This window comes from Ostrinia furnacalis, unplaced genomic scaffold, assembly GCF_004193835.3.
Source record: "Ostrinia furnacalis isolate ACB-3 unplaced genomic scaffold, ASM419383v2 OfSCF0319, whole genome shotgun sequence".
Lineage (NCBI taxonomy): Eukaryota > Metazoa > Arthropoda > Insecta > Lepidoptera > Crambidae > Ostrinia > Ostrinia furnacalis.
Window position 1 is genome coordinate 1,100,156 of NW_021130558.1, and position 15,274 is coordinate 1,115,429.

Genomic DNA, 15,274 nt, shown 5'->3' on the forward strand with positions numbered 1-15,274 from the left:
TGGCAATGGGCAGGGCACATAGTACGCAGAACTGACGGCCGATGGGGCAGCAAGGTTCTGGGATGGAGGCCGCGTACCGGGAATCGCAGCGTGAGACGTCCACCCACAAGGTGGACCGACGACATCGTAAAGGTAGCAGGGAAGCGCTGGACGCAGGCCGCTACCAATTGATCAACATGGAAAGCATTGGGGGAGGCCTATGTTCAGCAGTGGAGCGATATTGAAACACGGGAGTTTTACTCTTGCATTTGTAATATTTAACTCTTTCCAATTATTGAAAAAAAAAGGGGAAGGCCAATTTTGAGGTTTCAGGAAACACTGTGGTCCGTGACAAAACAAAAGCAACAAAAGTCACTCGAGCGCGCACGCGTTAAGAGTGAACTAAGTTTGGGCTTTGAGGTACCTATTCTTAAAGACTCCCGTTGCCCCCGTGAACGGAAGAGCTATTAACATTGTGTGGGTACGGTACGGCACTCATCTGGTGATGCGCGTGTGTACCGCCTGCTCTGCAAATAGGAAATTACGTGAGTTAAGGACAGTGATTAGACAAGAATAAAAGACGCAGTATGCGGCGATGCGAGCGAAGGCGCGGGGGCCGCGGGCGCTTCCTGCCGCGACTCCCAGCGCGTGCCTTTGTTTGCGGCCGCGGGGGACGCGCGGACATTACTCACTCCGCGCCTAATCCGTGAGGTTAACTCTATTAGAGTTAGAAACGGTCAATTGATCTCGCGCACCGATCTCGGTCGGTCGTGGTGGTTCGCGAGCAGCGAGCAGCGAGGCGCGAGTGCTAGTGCGATGCGGGCGTGGGCGGCGTGGGCGTGCGCGGGCGCGCTGTGGCTGTGGGCGGGCGCCGGCGGCTCGCTGCTGCCGCTGGAGGCGGAGCAGTTGCGCGCCAGCGTCGGAGGGTTCGCTGTTATGAACTGCCACCTCGACTTTCCCTTCGGGAATGAAATACCTTATCATTTGCAGTGGGATAAAGATGTGAGTGACATGCTGAAGTATTTGTTTATTGGGAACCTTAGAAAAAATATTAATTTTCCCGCATGTGTTGCTATAGGGCTGTATTAAGGTCATAATAGCACACTTAGGTAGGTATCAACACCGTATCNCCGGAAAGGGATCAACACCGTATCACCTTGCCCGCCCTGTCAACCCCGAGGCGAGGTGTTTACGTTGTTACGGTGCGGATGTGTGCAGTGCATTGCAGTACCTACTGAGTTTCATACGAATACTGACCGCTTCGATCGAGTAGCTACGGTTGCGATTCGTTTCAGAGCTGATAAGTGTGCTTCATCCTTAAAAATATTTGTTTTTGATAAGATTCACGCAAGATTTCACAAACTGGGCGCGATTGGGATTAGATCTTATAAAAGTTTCGCCATCGGGTCCAAAGCAAGTTGTTCACACGACAACCCGCCGCACACAAAAAAACACCAGATTTTCTATACCTACCGGCGAGGGCCGGCGACGTGTGCATTACCCCAGCAAAATTTTTATAAATGTTGTGCTTTAGAGAGTCGAGAGCAGATAATTATAATTAGTCCATCGTGATTGTGAGTTGTCCACTAAGGCCCAGAACACACGGTGAAACGCAACTGAAACGAAACTACAACTTCTAGTCACTTTTGAGTTGCATCTAAGTTTATTAGGAAAAACAGATTTTGCTGCGGTAACGTTTCAAACATTACCATATCCTACCTACCTACTATAGTCCATTACAAGATTTTTAATACAGTGTAAGTAAAGAATCTGAACCTTTCTTGATTAGTAAAGAAATGTTCTTTTGAACGAAAACTGTAGGTAGGTAGGTATACCTAGGTAATTTTGTGGAACATTAATTATTGCAATTTAAAGAAAATGAAATAAAATTTATTTTATAAATCACATCTTCCAAATGATTCCCTTGACGGTTACAACAACATTCGACCAATCTACCATCAAAATTTTGTAAAACTCGTTACACTGACCTCGATTAATGGAGTATGGATGATTTTGACTTTGACTTTGACTTTGATGGAGATGAATGCAGCAGTTTTTACCCGACTGCGCCAGAAGGAGGGGTTATGTTTTCCAAGTGTATGTACCTATTCATTTTTAGGTAGGTAACTAACGAAAGCTTTTCAAAATGTTGATGCCAGATTGGAAGAATGTTGTAACCGTGTTAAGGAAATCACTTGGACGGTGTATTAAAAAAAGGTAAATTTAAAAAAAATCATTTAATTTTCTTTGAAATTGTAGGTAATAAATAAAGTTCTACAAGATTATACAGGGCCATACCTTAGATGCAGTCAGCTATTTTTTATCGACATGATTGTGCGTACCTATACCAGAGCCCCGATTACGGTAATTTTTAACGTCAACAATCCAGACACGTTTCTCGATTCTGCGATACGATTGGTCGTTCAACAGCGTACGTCAGCTGTTTTGACCAATCGTATTGCAGAATCAGAAACGCGTCTGGATTGTAGACGTTAAAAGTTACCGTAATCGGGGCTCAGTGTTGTCGCATTTCACGCATGGTAATGTGTCTGCGGTTGCGGTGCGTACGTAATGTCAAGGCAGACCACTTTTCAGCCTTTAAGAAGGTATTTTACATAACTATACATCATAAAATCATAATACACTCACACACACTGTACTGTACGTACCTACACTATTATTCCGTCATCAGAGTAGGTATTACTGTGGTATTACTTACTTAGTTGCTACTCGCTGTAATCGCGGCTGCGCCCTGAGCGAGCACAAAGGGNATAATAAACCTGCATTTATAAACAAAAAAAAACATTTAAATACTTTTTTAAACTTAAAGATAACGACTTGGACAAACGTATTTACGAGTACCTAAACTAACAGATAGTTAACAAAAAAATTTCAGTCTTTAAATCAGTCAGTTATACAAACATAATAAAATATAGCATACTCGTAGGTGATCATTATTAGTTTCGGTTAAGATCATTACTTGAAAATTAAATTAGTTAAAAAAAGGAAAGACTAGGCCAGTCTAAACGCAACGTTAACCTATTAAATAATTAAAAACTTACTTTTGTCTAAGAAAATAGGCTTTCAAGAATATTAAAGCTTCAAAATCGAAACTCGAGAATTCTCGAGCTCCGGTAATTTTTTTCTCGTCTCGAATGAAGCTAAATTTCTCGAGTTTTCTCGAGTTCGAGAAAGCTCGAGCAGAAACCCTAATTAATTATTGCAATTTAAAGAAAATGAAATAAAATTTATTTTACAAATCACATCTTCCTAATGATTCCCTTGACGGTTACAACAACATTCGACCAATCTACCATCAAAATTTTGGAAAACTCGTTACACTGACCTCGTTTAATGGAATATGGATAGATGAATGCAGCAGTTTTTACCCGACTGCGCCAGAAGGAGGGGTATGTTTTTCGAGTGTATGTACCTATTCATTTTGAGGTAGGTAACTTTAACGAAAGCTTTTCAAAATGTTGATGCCAGATTGGAAGAATGTTGTTGTAACCGTGTCAAGGAAATCACTTGGACGATGTATTTAAAAAAGGTAAATTTAAAAATTTTCATTTAATTTTCTTTAAAATTGTAATAAATAAAGTTCTAGAAGATTATACAGGGCTACCTTAGATGCAGTCAGCTATTTTTTATCGACATGATTGTGCGTATACCAGTGTTGTTGTCGCATTTCACGCATGGTACCTAGGTACCTAATGTGTCTGCGGTTGCGGTGCGTAATGTCAAGGCAGACCGCTTTTCAGCCTTTAAGAAGGTATTTTACATAACTATACATACACTCACACTGTACGTACACTATTATTCCGTCATCAGAGTAGGTAAGTAGGTATTACTTACTTACTTAGCTGCTACTCGCTGTAATCGCGGCTGCGCCCTGAGCGAGTACAAAGGGGCGCCACCTGTGCGCTGTGGTGACCTGCGCATGAGCGAGCGGATCTTTTGTCACAATGTATGTGAATCTGCACATTGTTCATCATTCTTTATGTGCAGCAGGCCCACTGGGTTACTACACTAATCGGCACATCCCATTTACCGCCTGATTGGGCACGAGCGTCTAAATAGTCGTGCTTATTTCATTTGCCTGATGACCTTATTACTGTGTTATTACCCTATTTGCTCTCTCTGAGATGAAAGTTTCTACTAGGTATAAAGTAGTCTACTTACATCTGTTTTCCGTAAAGTGTGTACTGCGGGCTGCGGCACACTGGTGTACCGTGGTCATTATGTAGAGGAAAAATAAGGTTATCTAAGTATAAACTTATTTTTAGAAAGTAATTATGGGTAAGAAAAATACTTATATTAGGTAGGTACCTTTTCTGCAATTTAATGCTTAGGTTTGTCGATTAACAATAATAAACCTTGTTTCGTTGATTTATACATCATAATTTAACATATATTTTATTAGGTAGGTGCATGAGATTTGTAGTGTAAGTAACCTGCCTCTTATACCGTTTTCTAGATGTACCTACATGCCTACCTTGAACACAAACATTTTGCGGAGTTGTGATGTGATGGTCGAGGTACTAACTAAGTACTATTATACTACCCGTTCGCGCTAAGTTTGCCGGTCCGTGGAATGCCCTTCCCTTAACTACGATTAAACGCATTTTACGCAAATAGGTACACAATTTTTATCAATAATAATAAATAAAAAATATTTTAAATATAGTTTGATAAAGTTATAGACGTTTCCGTCATATTGCCAGCGGCAAACTTAAAGCGAACGGATTGTAGATCGTTTCATCGTGGTTTCATCCACGAAGACGCGCCCCACCAATTTTTGGTCGAGGGAAGCGCGGGGTGTGAGGGAAATCCGAGCGTCATTAATAGTGTGCGTGTGCACTCATGGATAATTTAGCGTGTCTTGACTTATGGTCCTATGTCCCCTAGATGGGGCAGAGGGCGTCCACAACAGTCCTCCATCTCGTTCGGTCTTGAGCTTCTCGCTTGATCTCGCTCCAGGTTTTGCCGATCTTCTTCGCCTCGTCCGCTACAGTGCGCCGCCAAGTTTGCCTGGGTCGACCACGTTTGCGTTTTCCTTGGGGATTCCAATCCAGAGCCTGCTTAGGGATGTGATCGGGGTCCCTTCGGAGAGTGCGGCCAATACAGTTCCACTTGCGGCGCTTGATCTGCTGGTCGATCGGAATTTCGTGGCAGCGTTCCAATAGCTCGACGTTGGAGATTTTCTCGGGCCAGTATATGCCGAGAATTCGGCGAAGGCAGCGGTTGATGAAGACCTGCAGCTGGTGCGAGATAACCTTGGTGACCTTCCACGTTTCACACCCACGGACCCGAATATTTTGATCTTGACCCTTCGGGTCAATTTCCGTGACTGCCATATGGGGCGAAGTTGTGCGAAGGTAGCTCTGGCCTTGGCAATGCGCGAAGTGATGTCCTCTTCGGTACCTCCAGTTTCTGACACGACGCTCCCGAGGTAGGTGAAATTGTGGACTCGTGCCACATCCTTTGCACCAATCCGTAATGGCGTGCAATTTCTCACACCAGATCGCATCTCTTGGGTCTTCCGGCAGTTAATTTTGAACCCTGTGATACTGCATATCGTGATGCGTGTGGCTCAGCAAACAGAGGTCATCGGCATAATCTAAGTCTTCTAAGACTCCGATTATACCCCACTCTATTCCACGCCGTTGGTCTTGATATGCGCGATTCATGACTCCATCCAAGACAACCAGAAAGAGAAGGGGCGAAAGCAGGCAGCCTTGCCGGACGCCCGCATGCACCTCGATGTCTTCGGAGATGAGGCCGTCGTGAGTCACCGTACAAGAATATTTCCTGTAGATGGCCTTCAGTAGGTCGATGATTTTCGGCGGGACACCAATGTCAGCGAGTCGCGACCATATACTTGCCCACTTCAGCGTATCAAAGGCTTTTTCAAAGTCTACAAAGGTTAGGTAGACTTCCCTTTGCCATTCTGATGCCTGCTCCAAAATGATACGCAAAGTATTGATCTGGTCGGTACACGAGCGGTTCGGGCGGAAGCCAGCCTGTTCCCTACGCAAAAGAGGTTCAACGGCCCCCGATAACCTATCCAAGATAATCTTGCAGAAAACCTTTGACGGTATCGAGAGCAAAGTGATACCTCTCCAATTGCTACACTGGCTTAGATCCCCTTTCTTTGGCACAGTAATTAAAAGCCCCTTATTCCAGTCGTCTGGGAGTTCCTCTTCCATCCAGATGTTTTCGATGAGAGGTGTCAGAACGTCGGCGGCGGAGTTTACGTCGACTCTCAGCATTTCTGCGGTGATAAGGTCGAGTCCTGGGGCCTTGCCAATCTTGAGGGACAGGATAGCTTTGGTCACTTCGGAGAGCTTATTGTGTCGTCTGAAGGGCAACTGCAACGATGGCGTGAACACTTTCAGGAGGTCTTCCGCCCTACCCTGATTACAGCCACCACCACGCCTGAGCCACCGCAGCACACCTCTACTCCACCTAGGCTGCTCGACATCAATGTGGAACCACCATCACACGACGAATTTAGCGTGTAGCTACCGATAAAATTCATCAAACACTAGCGGAAGAATGGTGGGGCGCGTCTTCGTGGATGAAACGATCTATAGGTATGTACCTACATAGTAGTGGTTCGTAGAGACTACGTAGGTTTCTCAATAAATTTTGAGGTACAGAAAAATTTGCCAAGTGCCTGTCGTGCCACGCGCAGTGTAGGGTTCCGTTAGTTGTCCGTCGTTAACACAGTATATTTTAGAAACAAGCAATTAGTACTTTTACTAAAGTCACTTTTAATGTTTTCTTCTAATGCTGCGTTTACACTGCGCGGAAATTAGCCAAGTCAAGTCAAAAAAACAGTGGAGTGGGGATTAATTATGGATGAATTTCATCCCCACTCCTCTGTTTTTTTGACTTGACTCGGCTAATTTCCGCATAGTGTAAAAGCAGCATAAGGATTTTTTATTAGGTAAGAAATTTTCCTTAAACGATATAGTTTTCCTTTGAAATTTCATGAAATGTACTACATATTATTATGATTTTTTCCAGATTTTTCAAGCTAACTGTNGGATCTTTAATCAGAATAGTAGGTACTTAATCAACTCCCTACTTAAATATGGCGAGGGTTGAAATCAACAAACTGTATAAAAAAATTTAGTCACTTAGAAAAAAAAATTATACGGAGTTAACTAAGTCGACATCAAATAATATTATGGGTAGGTTGTCAGGATAGGTCTTTTGTAATATAAGATTTTAGGTCTTTTGTATTCTAGCTCTACAGGCCCGTAATGCGAGTATGTAGTAGTCTGTTCATGATTGTGGTAAAGAACTAACCTAGTATGTGCTAGTATTTGATTACAATTTGATATGATGCAGCTGCAGCTTGTGACGCAAATCAGTAGATACCTACTTATGTAAATAAAACCCTTACACCCGGTTTCTGAATTAAGATTTTTAGCTTGAGCGGCTCATTGCAAGCTCAAAGTTGTACTTACCTACAGTGTGCTATGGAGGAGAGGGTTTTGTTCGGGGATAGTATAATTATGTAATTAGTATTATGTTATCTGTGTTTGGGGTTTCTTTGAGTAATAAAGGCGTCCAGTTATAATGTAGGTAGGTATAAGTACCTACTTACCTATTCTGTCGTAGGGCCCTCCCTTGCTTAATCTGCCTTGTTCAGTTTGCTGACAGTAGGTAGGTATAACATTGCGGGAAACTCTTTCCAAAAAAAAAAACATGTCTACATATAAACAAATTAAAAAAATCCTAAACATTGTATAAAATCAACATATTTTATACAACGTGTTCTTTTTGATTTTCTGGAGTATTAATAAGACCACTTCAAAGAATGGAATGGCATTACATTTTTTGTTAAATTTTTTTCGACTTATTTTTTCATACGAAATTATTTAAAAACTTAATTTTTCACTGAAATAGGTAATTCATAATTTATATACACTTATCAATAAAAAGTCTGCACAAAAAGACTAGGTGACAATTTTGAAAAAAAAAAAACTAGATTGATGATACTATAATCTAAATCAACTAGGTATCTTCTAAATCTAGAATCCACAATATCTTAAAAAATATAGGCTATACTTACCACCTTCCAGAATCAAAATGCTAAATAATAATTGTAGTCCTTTTTATATGGCAGTAATTTTTTTATTTATTTATTTATTCATAAATTGCAATTTAATACATAGTTACCTTAAGAAACTTAAAACTAGTCTAAGCTACTTATGTACTATGTACACCCGGTTGGGTACAGCAATCCACTCTAATACAATATAAAATATTATAAGTACCTACTTTCAAACTTATATTAAACAGTACTTACTATTTTATTATACTTTTATAATAATATGGATTAATCTAGTTACTACTACTTATAACAAAATTAATTATTTATATTCCATAAAATCCTTAACACTATAGAAACCTAAATAAAATACCGAAACATATAAAATTGGAAAATAAATTAATAAGACCGTTTAGTAATAAACTTCAAGATTAATTTTGTTCTCAAACTGCTTCTACTCACTTGATTAATTTTTTAGTTATCGCGACAAATAATCGTTCAAATATGTAGATTCGGATGACGCCTGTAACACGGCCTGTAATTTAGTTTGTCACTGCTTTTACCTACAATTTGCAAAATTATTAAAAGTACTAATTTTATTTTATGGATTGATAAAATTCCTAATTTTATTTACAAATCACATATACCTCTAGGAGGTAGCAATGTAACATTTTGATCATCTTGTAGGTACCTACTACCCTTTATTGTTGGAACTCCTGTAACATTGCGAAGTGAATAAATGAATATAAATAAGCTAGGTAGGTTTCGAAGAGTAATGTTGTGTTTACTAGACGTTATGAGATAGTTTCTGCCAGGCAATTTACTCAATGAAGTGGAATCTTTCAATATGATGGTCGCGTGTGCGTGGGAGCGTCGCGCACCACTCGACTCCGTCTCGACGTCGAGGACTGCTAATGCGCGGAGTCGGCCTGCTTCTGCGCCTCCCACGGCCTCGGCCTGGATATGCTTGGGGTAGTGGTCTGCTGCTCCTCCAACGGCTCGCTTATCTGCTGTCGGAAGTAATAAGGATGACGGTGACGTCTTATTCTATCTTATAACAACTTACATCGCACATGTCTAAAATAAAAGTACCTAATCATTCTTAATTTGGTAGTAGTCTGTAGTTAATGCACGAGGAGCTATTTAAATTTCTCCTGGGAGAAACTTGAAACGGCCTTAACTAGGTATAGTCGTTTTAATTAGATTTTTATGTGTCAGAAACACCCGATTTAATTTATAAAGTGGGCCGCCCGCGCCTCGTGCTGTTTGTCTCATTCTCAAGTAATTAGAATATGGCACCGCGAGCAAGTGTCGTCTTCCTGCCAATAAACGAGACTCAGCGAGCGGCGGCCGCGGCTGCGCGCTGCGGGCGGACGCCTGCGCAGCGCTGATGCAACGCCTGCGCGAGCACCCGCCTGATGGATGTACTTAAATACCACAGCTTTATGCTTTAGCTCGGGACAAACGGCCGTTTATTTGGTACAATTAGTTACGTTAACGACACTTCTACCTCATTAAAAGAAAAGTTCATTCTTAACGCAATCAATCTTATGTCGTATGTGCGTAGTTATGTTTATGTGACGTCTGCCTACTTATGCCTGGTACGTGAGTGTGGGTATTTTGTTATCGTAATGCTTAGAATGACGGTTGTTGCGGTGTTCTAGGGCGAGACGATCTTCTCGTGGTACAGCGGCGAGGGCGCGGCGCGCGTGGCGGACCGCTGGGGCGGGCGCGTGCGGCGCGTGGCGGACGGCCGGCTGGGGCTGGGCCGCGGCTCCATCAACGTCAGCGCCGTGCGCGAGACCGACGGCGGCCTGTACCGCTGCCGCGTCGCCTTCCCCAACCGCACGCCGCCCGAGCGCAACAACGGCACCTTCTACCGCCTCGACGTCGACGGTCTGACGCGCTCGCTCTCTCTCTCGTACCCCCTGCACACTTATGTACTGTCACCGTTCTTTCTTATCTGCTACTTTTATTCTTTTGTTATTTACTGCATTTTCATCTGTCATGTAAGTATGCATTTTCGTAAGGCCTACTTACCTCAGTTAACACAAGAAGAATGTAACACCGCTAGCAAAACTCACTTTAGTCGTGTACGTGGCTTCTTACTAGTATAAAGCACCTGTAAAGTGCACTAGCTATATACAAAAAATCTAATTATTTGTGATACTTATTTAATAATAATATTCGGTGCAAAGTAATCGAATCATCACAGAATGAATGCGCACCCCTCGCGTCGCAGGCGGGAACCTGATCGTGACGCCGCCGATGAACGTGACGGTGCTGGAGGGCGCGCGCGCGGAGCTGGAGTGCCTACCCAAGAGCCGCGCGTGGGAGGTGGCGTGGTTCCGCGACGGCGCGCCCGTGGAGCGCCTGCCCGAGCTGGCGGCGCGCGCGCAGCTGGCGCCCAACGGCAGCCTGGTGCTGCGCGCCGCCGCCAGCGCCGACCCCGGCCGCTACGAGTGCCGCGTGCGCGACGCCGCCGGCCAGCAGCAGGTGGCCAGCGCCTACCTCGACGTGCAGTGTGAGTCAGTCTTGCCGTCAGCACGTCAGTCAGGTCAGGCGAATGACCTCTTCACCGTCGAATCACTTACCTACCCAGAAAATTAAGTTAAACTCCGATACCCTTTTATACAGAAGGTACTTAGGTAGGTACCTGTTACTAGAAGAAGTAAAATAGAACTTCGCAATGATGCCGTCTCGTCTCTGGCGAATTAAAAAAAATCAACTAAAAATATTTTTGCTCATACCACTCATAGGTGCTTATTTAAACTTAGTAGCAATAGCACAAGCTATATCAAGTTGAGCACGTTTGGTTAAAAATCTAAATTCAGAAATCGGGCCTAAGCTACGGCTGAAACTCAGTCCTATAATAAGTAGATAAGTTCATCAAAGGTAAGTAAAGGGTGTCCAACCAGTGGGAATTTTTCAAATTCTAAATGAATACAAATAAAACTAATGATTTTTATTATTGATGCAAACTGCAGTTTAACAATGTGGATTTTATTATTGTAGGCAATGTCGTCTAAATGACGCCCGTTTCACTCCAAGCACTCTTACAGCCGGACCCTTACATTCGCAACTACGCGAGAGCAAAGTGCGCTGGTGATTTCCCTTCATGGCGGATGTTTTCTTACAGAACCTGAAATGTTTGAGGATTGTTGCTGTAAACTTTTGACAAGAAAAAGTCGCGTAGTGTGAGATCTAGTGAGCGAGGCGGCTAGGGTGTCCCTGTACAGTACGAATGACCAATCGCACCCCCCCGTATCATGACATTTCATGACCGTCTTTGTCATGTAGATGCGCCAGTAAGTACTTATTTGCGCGACTGTTATCACCCCCTGATGCTTGGCACCCGGGGCGGACCGCCCCCACTGCCCCCCCCCTTACGCCGCTACTGCTGCTTGGATAAAATAAAAACTAAAACTCACATAAGTATTATGGAAAGTAAAATTTGAAAGATCAACGTGTTCACAGACAAAGCGAAGGTGGTGTACTCGCCGAAGGAGCAGTACCTGCCATACGGCAAGCCGGCCAGCCTGGACTGCCACTTCAGCGCCAACCCGCCGCTCACCAACCTGCGCTGGGAGAAGGACGGCTTCCTCTTCGACCCCTACAACGTGCCCGGCGTGTTCTACAGCCGCAACGGCAGCTTGCTCTTCAACCAGGTGATTCGTTGCGAAGTATCAGGGGTGGTGGTCGGCCTCACGGAATCCGCCTTCTTGATAGATAGCCACCCTAGTGTTATTTATTTTTATTTTATTTTATTTTATTTATTACGGTATACCAACAACATTACATACAAAGTTATTACTTATGTATCGTTCGCTCGAAACTTTCTAGAGATCAAATTTTTCTTTCAGTTAGGTTTTTACATTTATTAAGCTTCGACCGAACTATCGCGTCCATAGATCGCCGCAACCGATGACAGGACGCGTTGATGTGAACTCAAATTCATAGGTACTCGACATCGTCATCGTCATCGCGCACGCTGGCTGCACGCGTCGGTTTGGCCGAACCTTTACATACGTAGCGAACCTAGCTCTATCATAATACCTTTAAAGCGTCTAATGGCACCTTCGACCCGGGCAGGTGGACGAGTCGCACGAGGGCGAGTACTCGTGCACGCCGTACAACGCGCTGGGCTCGGAGGGCGCGTCGCCGGGCGTGCGCGTGCGCGTGCAGCGGCCGCCCGCGCTGGCCGCGCGCCCGCGCCCGCTGTACGTGGCGCGCCTCGGCGACGCGCTCACGCTGCCCTGCGCGCTCGAGGCGCGCCCGCACGACCTCCCCGCCACGCTCCGCTGGACCAGGGTGAGAGATTCTTCGCTGCCAAATAATTGATAAAATTATAATATGACGTCACATTTCGAGTCTCCGTTTTTCAGAAAGACGGAAGCGAGTTGCCCGTGGGCCGTTATTCGATCACGGACGGTAACCTGACGATATCGGACATCGCGGAGGAAGACCGCGGCGTGTACGTGTGCTCCGCGCGCAACGACGCCGCCGCCGTGGCCGTGGAGGCCGAGATCCTCGTCGAGAACGTGCCGCCGCGGGCGCCCTACAACCTTTCCGCGGCGCCCGCGCTCGACTCGGTGCACCTTTGTTGGGTGCCAGGTGAGTGTTGCTCGCCGATATACCTACATAAGTACTCGTACCTATTTAAGTAGTTAGGTTAACTTTGCGATTAAGGGTGAAGCTCGCTTCCACCTTCGGCCTGATTGTCACTTACCATCAGGTGAGATACAGGCCAAGAGCTTCCTCGTTGTGTATTTCCTACTGTATCGAGTTTTAATTAAGAAATAAATAAGCAAGCGTAGGTACATCGGTTCAGGCATCAATTTATAGAGTTGCGCCAGTAAAGCGAAAACGATTCCAGGTCACAACGGCCTGGAGGTGGACTACACGGTGTGGTACCGCGAGCGCGCGGTGAGCGAGTGGCGCACCATGCGCATCCTGTCGCGCGGCGTGACGGACGCCACGCTGGTGGGGCTGCGGCCCGGCGCCGACTACGAGGTGCGCGTGCTCTCGCAGGACCACATCGGCGATGGACTCTTCAGCAAACCTATCTTCGTGCGAACTTTGGGTGAGTTTTTAAAACACAGTATTTTTGACGAAAGAGCAGATCATAAGGCCTAAGATGCGCGCGTGATAACTTTTATCGACTTCAAAATGTATGGGCAAAATCGATAAAATGACGTGATAACCGCTTATATCGCGGCGCGCATCTTAGGCCTACTGGTAATACTATTTTTTCCTTTTAACAGACGTTCGCCTCGTTTAACTCATCGTGTGCACACGTAATTTGAACGCGTTCCAGACCCCGAGACGGCGGAGACGGGCGCGACGGCGTTTGCGGCGGCCACGGAGGCGACGGCGGCGGCGGCGGCGGGCGAGCTGCAGGTGTGGGCGCGCCTGCTGGACGAGGGCGCGCTGGTGCGCTGGCGCGGCGCGGGCGCGGCCGAGCGCTGCACGCTGCGCTGGTACGCGGGCCCGGCGCCCGGCGAGCGCCTGCTGGCCACGGCGCACACGCATCACGATTACATGCTCGGTGGGTACGACTCGTCTCGCCGTATCGTGTATGACGTCACCGCCGATTCTCTGTCTCCGTTCTGTTTAAATTTTTCACGAATTTTGTCGCGAGCTCGTCGACTCTCGGATCGTTCGCATCGAGCCGCTTGATATTTTTTCGCATTTTCGTACGGAGCGCTTCGGAGCGTCGATCGATTGATCGCCGGGTGTTCTTCCAGTGAGCGAGATCGAGGAGGGCGCGTCGTACTGGGCGCGCGTGGAGTGCGCGCAGGGCGGCGCGGGCGGCGCGGCGCTGCAGGTGCCGGCCTACGCGCGCCTGCGCACGGCCGCCGCCGCCGCCGCCGCCGCGCTGCTGCTGGCCGCGGCCGCGCTCGCCGCCTACTTCGCCCGCCGCCGCCTCGCGCGAGCGCGGCCCGGCTCCGCGAAGCGTGTTCGCTGATGACGAGAGTTCGCCGGTGCCGATTCCGACTGCGCGAGCGGGATGAATCGAGTCAGTTCCGTCGAATCGAATCGAAGAGAAGTTTTGTATTCGATTTTTTGCCTGTCTCTTTCGCATTACGATTACGGTCACGCAGACTGGGCGGCGCTGACGGGTCGATTGTGTTAGGTAGGTGTTTACTGCCCAGACGACGTTCAGGATGTCGATTACCGGTCAACTTCCTGCGCATGACACCGAGCACATGAGACGCTAAATATGTTTGTTTTACATTTACATGATTATTATGTTACTTTTATTTCTAAATTAGTAAGTACCTACCAAATGACATTTTTTTTGAAAATTTTGATATTGTTTTTGTTAGATCCATACTTCCTCGGACAGCCTGTATAAGTAATACGAATCGTAAAAACGTCTTGGTAATATCCTCTCGCGCGGTCGTGATTGTGACTTACATTGAATTAAAATAAAGTGTGTGATAGGTAGATTGGCAAGCAATCAAAGCAACGCGTGCAGAACGATCGCGCCGGCGATGCCGCGATGGCGATCTGCACGCGTTGGTTTGGTTGAAGCTTTACAGTAAGTTATGTTACGTTATTTATTTGTACGATTAAATTAATAAAAAATTTACGTTATATAATTTGTGTTTTCATTATCAAAATCAAATCAAATCAATTTATTTGCGTGAAAAGTGGTCTACAAGTTCTTACAATATTAAAATGTCCGCACAGTCCACCAGAAGCTGACATGCAAATATTGTTAACATTATATTTAATACATTAAAATTTAATAAATTACATTTTGGTATTTAATTAATAATTTTAGTGTCAATTTAATTTAATTAAAAATACATAAATAAATAAATAAATAAATATCCTTGGACATTTTGCACTGCGCCGCTAGTCCCAAACTAAGCAAAGCTTGTACTATGGGTACTAGACAACGGATATAAATACATACATATTAAATTATACATAATAGAAAACACCCAGACCCGTCACAGAAACTAAAATTCATCATTTCAATTCCTGCCCAACCGGGAATCGAACCCGGGACCTCTCGGCATAGTAGTCCGTTCTGAACCACTACACCAAACGGCCGACGAGTACATACATAATTTAATTAGTATTTAAATAAGTAGGTATTCATGGCAATTTCAAAGGTTACAAAATCTATTATAACCAGGGCTTTATTAATCTAAGTACACAGGACAAAATATTCAAGTTTATATCATGACATTGACAGTGGGGCGCCACCGTCAATAC

The 15,274-nt window shown here is 45.1% G+C and overlaps 1 protein-coding gene across 1 annotated transcript; it reads left to right on the forward strand.

Annotated features, from left to right (window-relative positions):
* The first annotated feature begins 582 nt into the window (after positions 1-582).
* Positions 583-14,012, forward strand: bdl (borderless). Its single transcript, XM_028314865.1, has 9 exons — positions 583-981; positions 9,709-9,940; positions 10,287-10,568; positions 11,522-11,712; positions 12,137-12,355; positions 12,430-12,658; positions 12,921-13,127; positions 13,362-13,592; positions 13,792-14,012. The coding sequence occupies exons 1-9, from the start codon at positions 796-798 to the stop codon at positions 14,010-14,012; spliced, it is 1,998 nt and encodes a 665-aa protein (XP_028170666.1). The 5' UTR covers positions 583-795.
* The last annotated feature ends 1,262 nt before the right edge of the window (positions 14,013-15,274 follow it).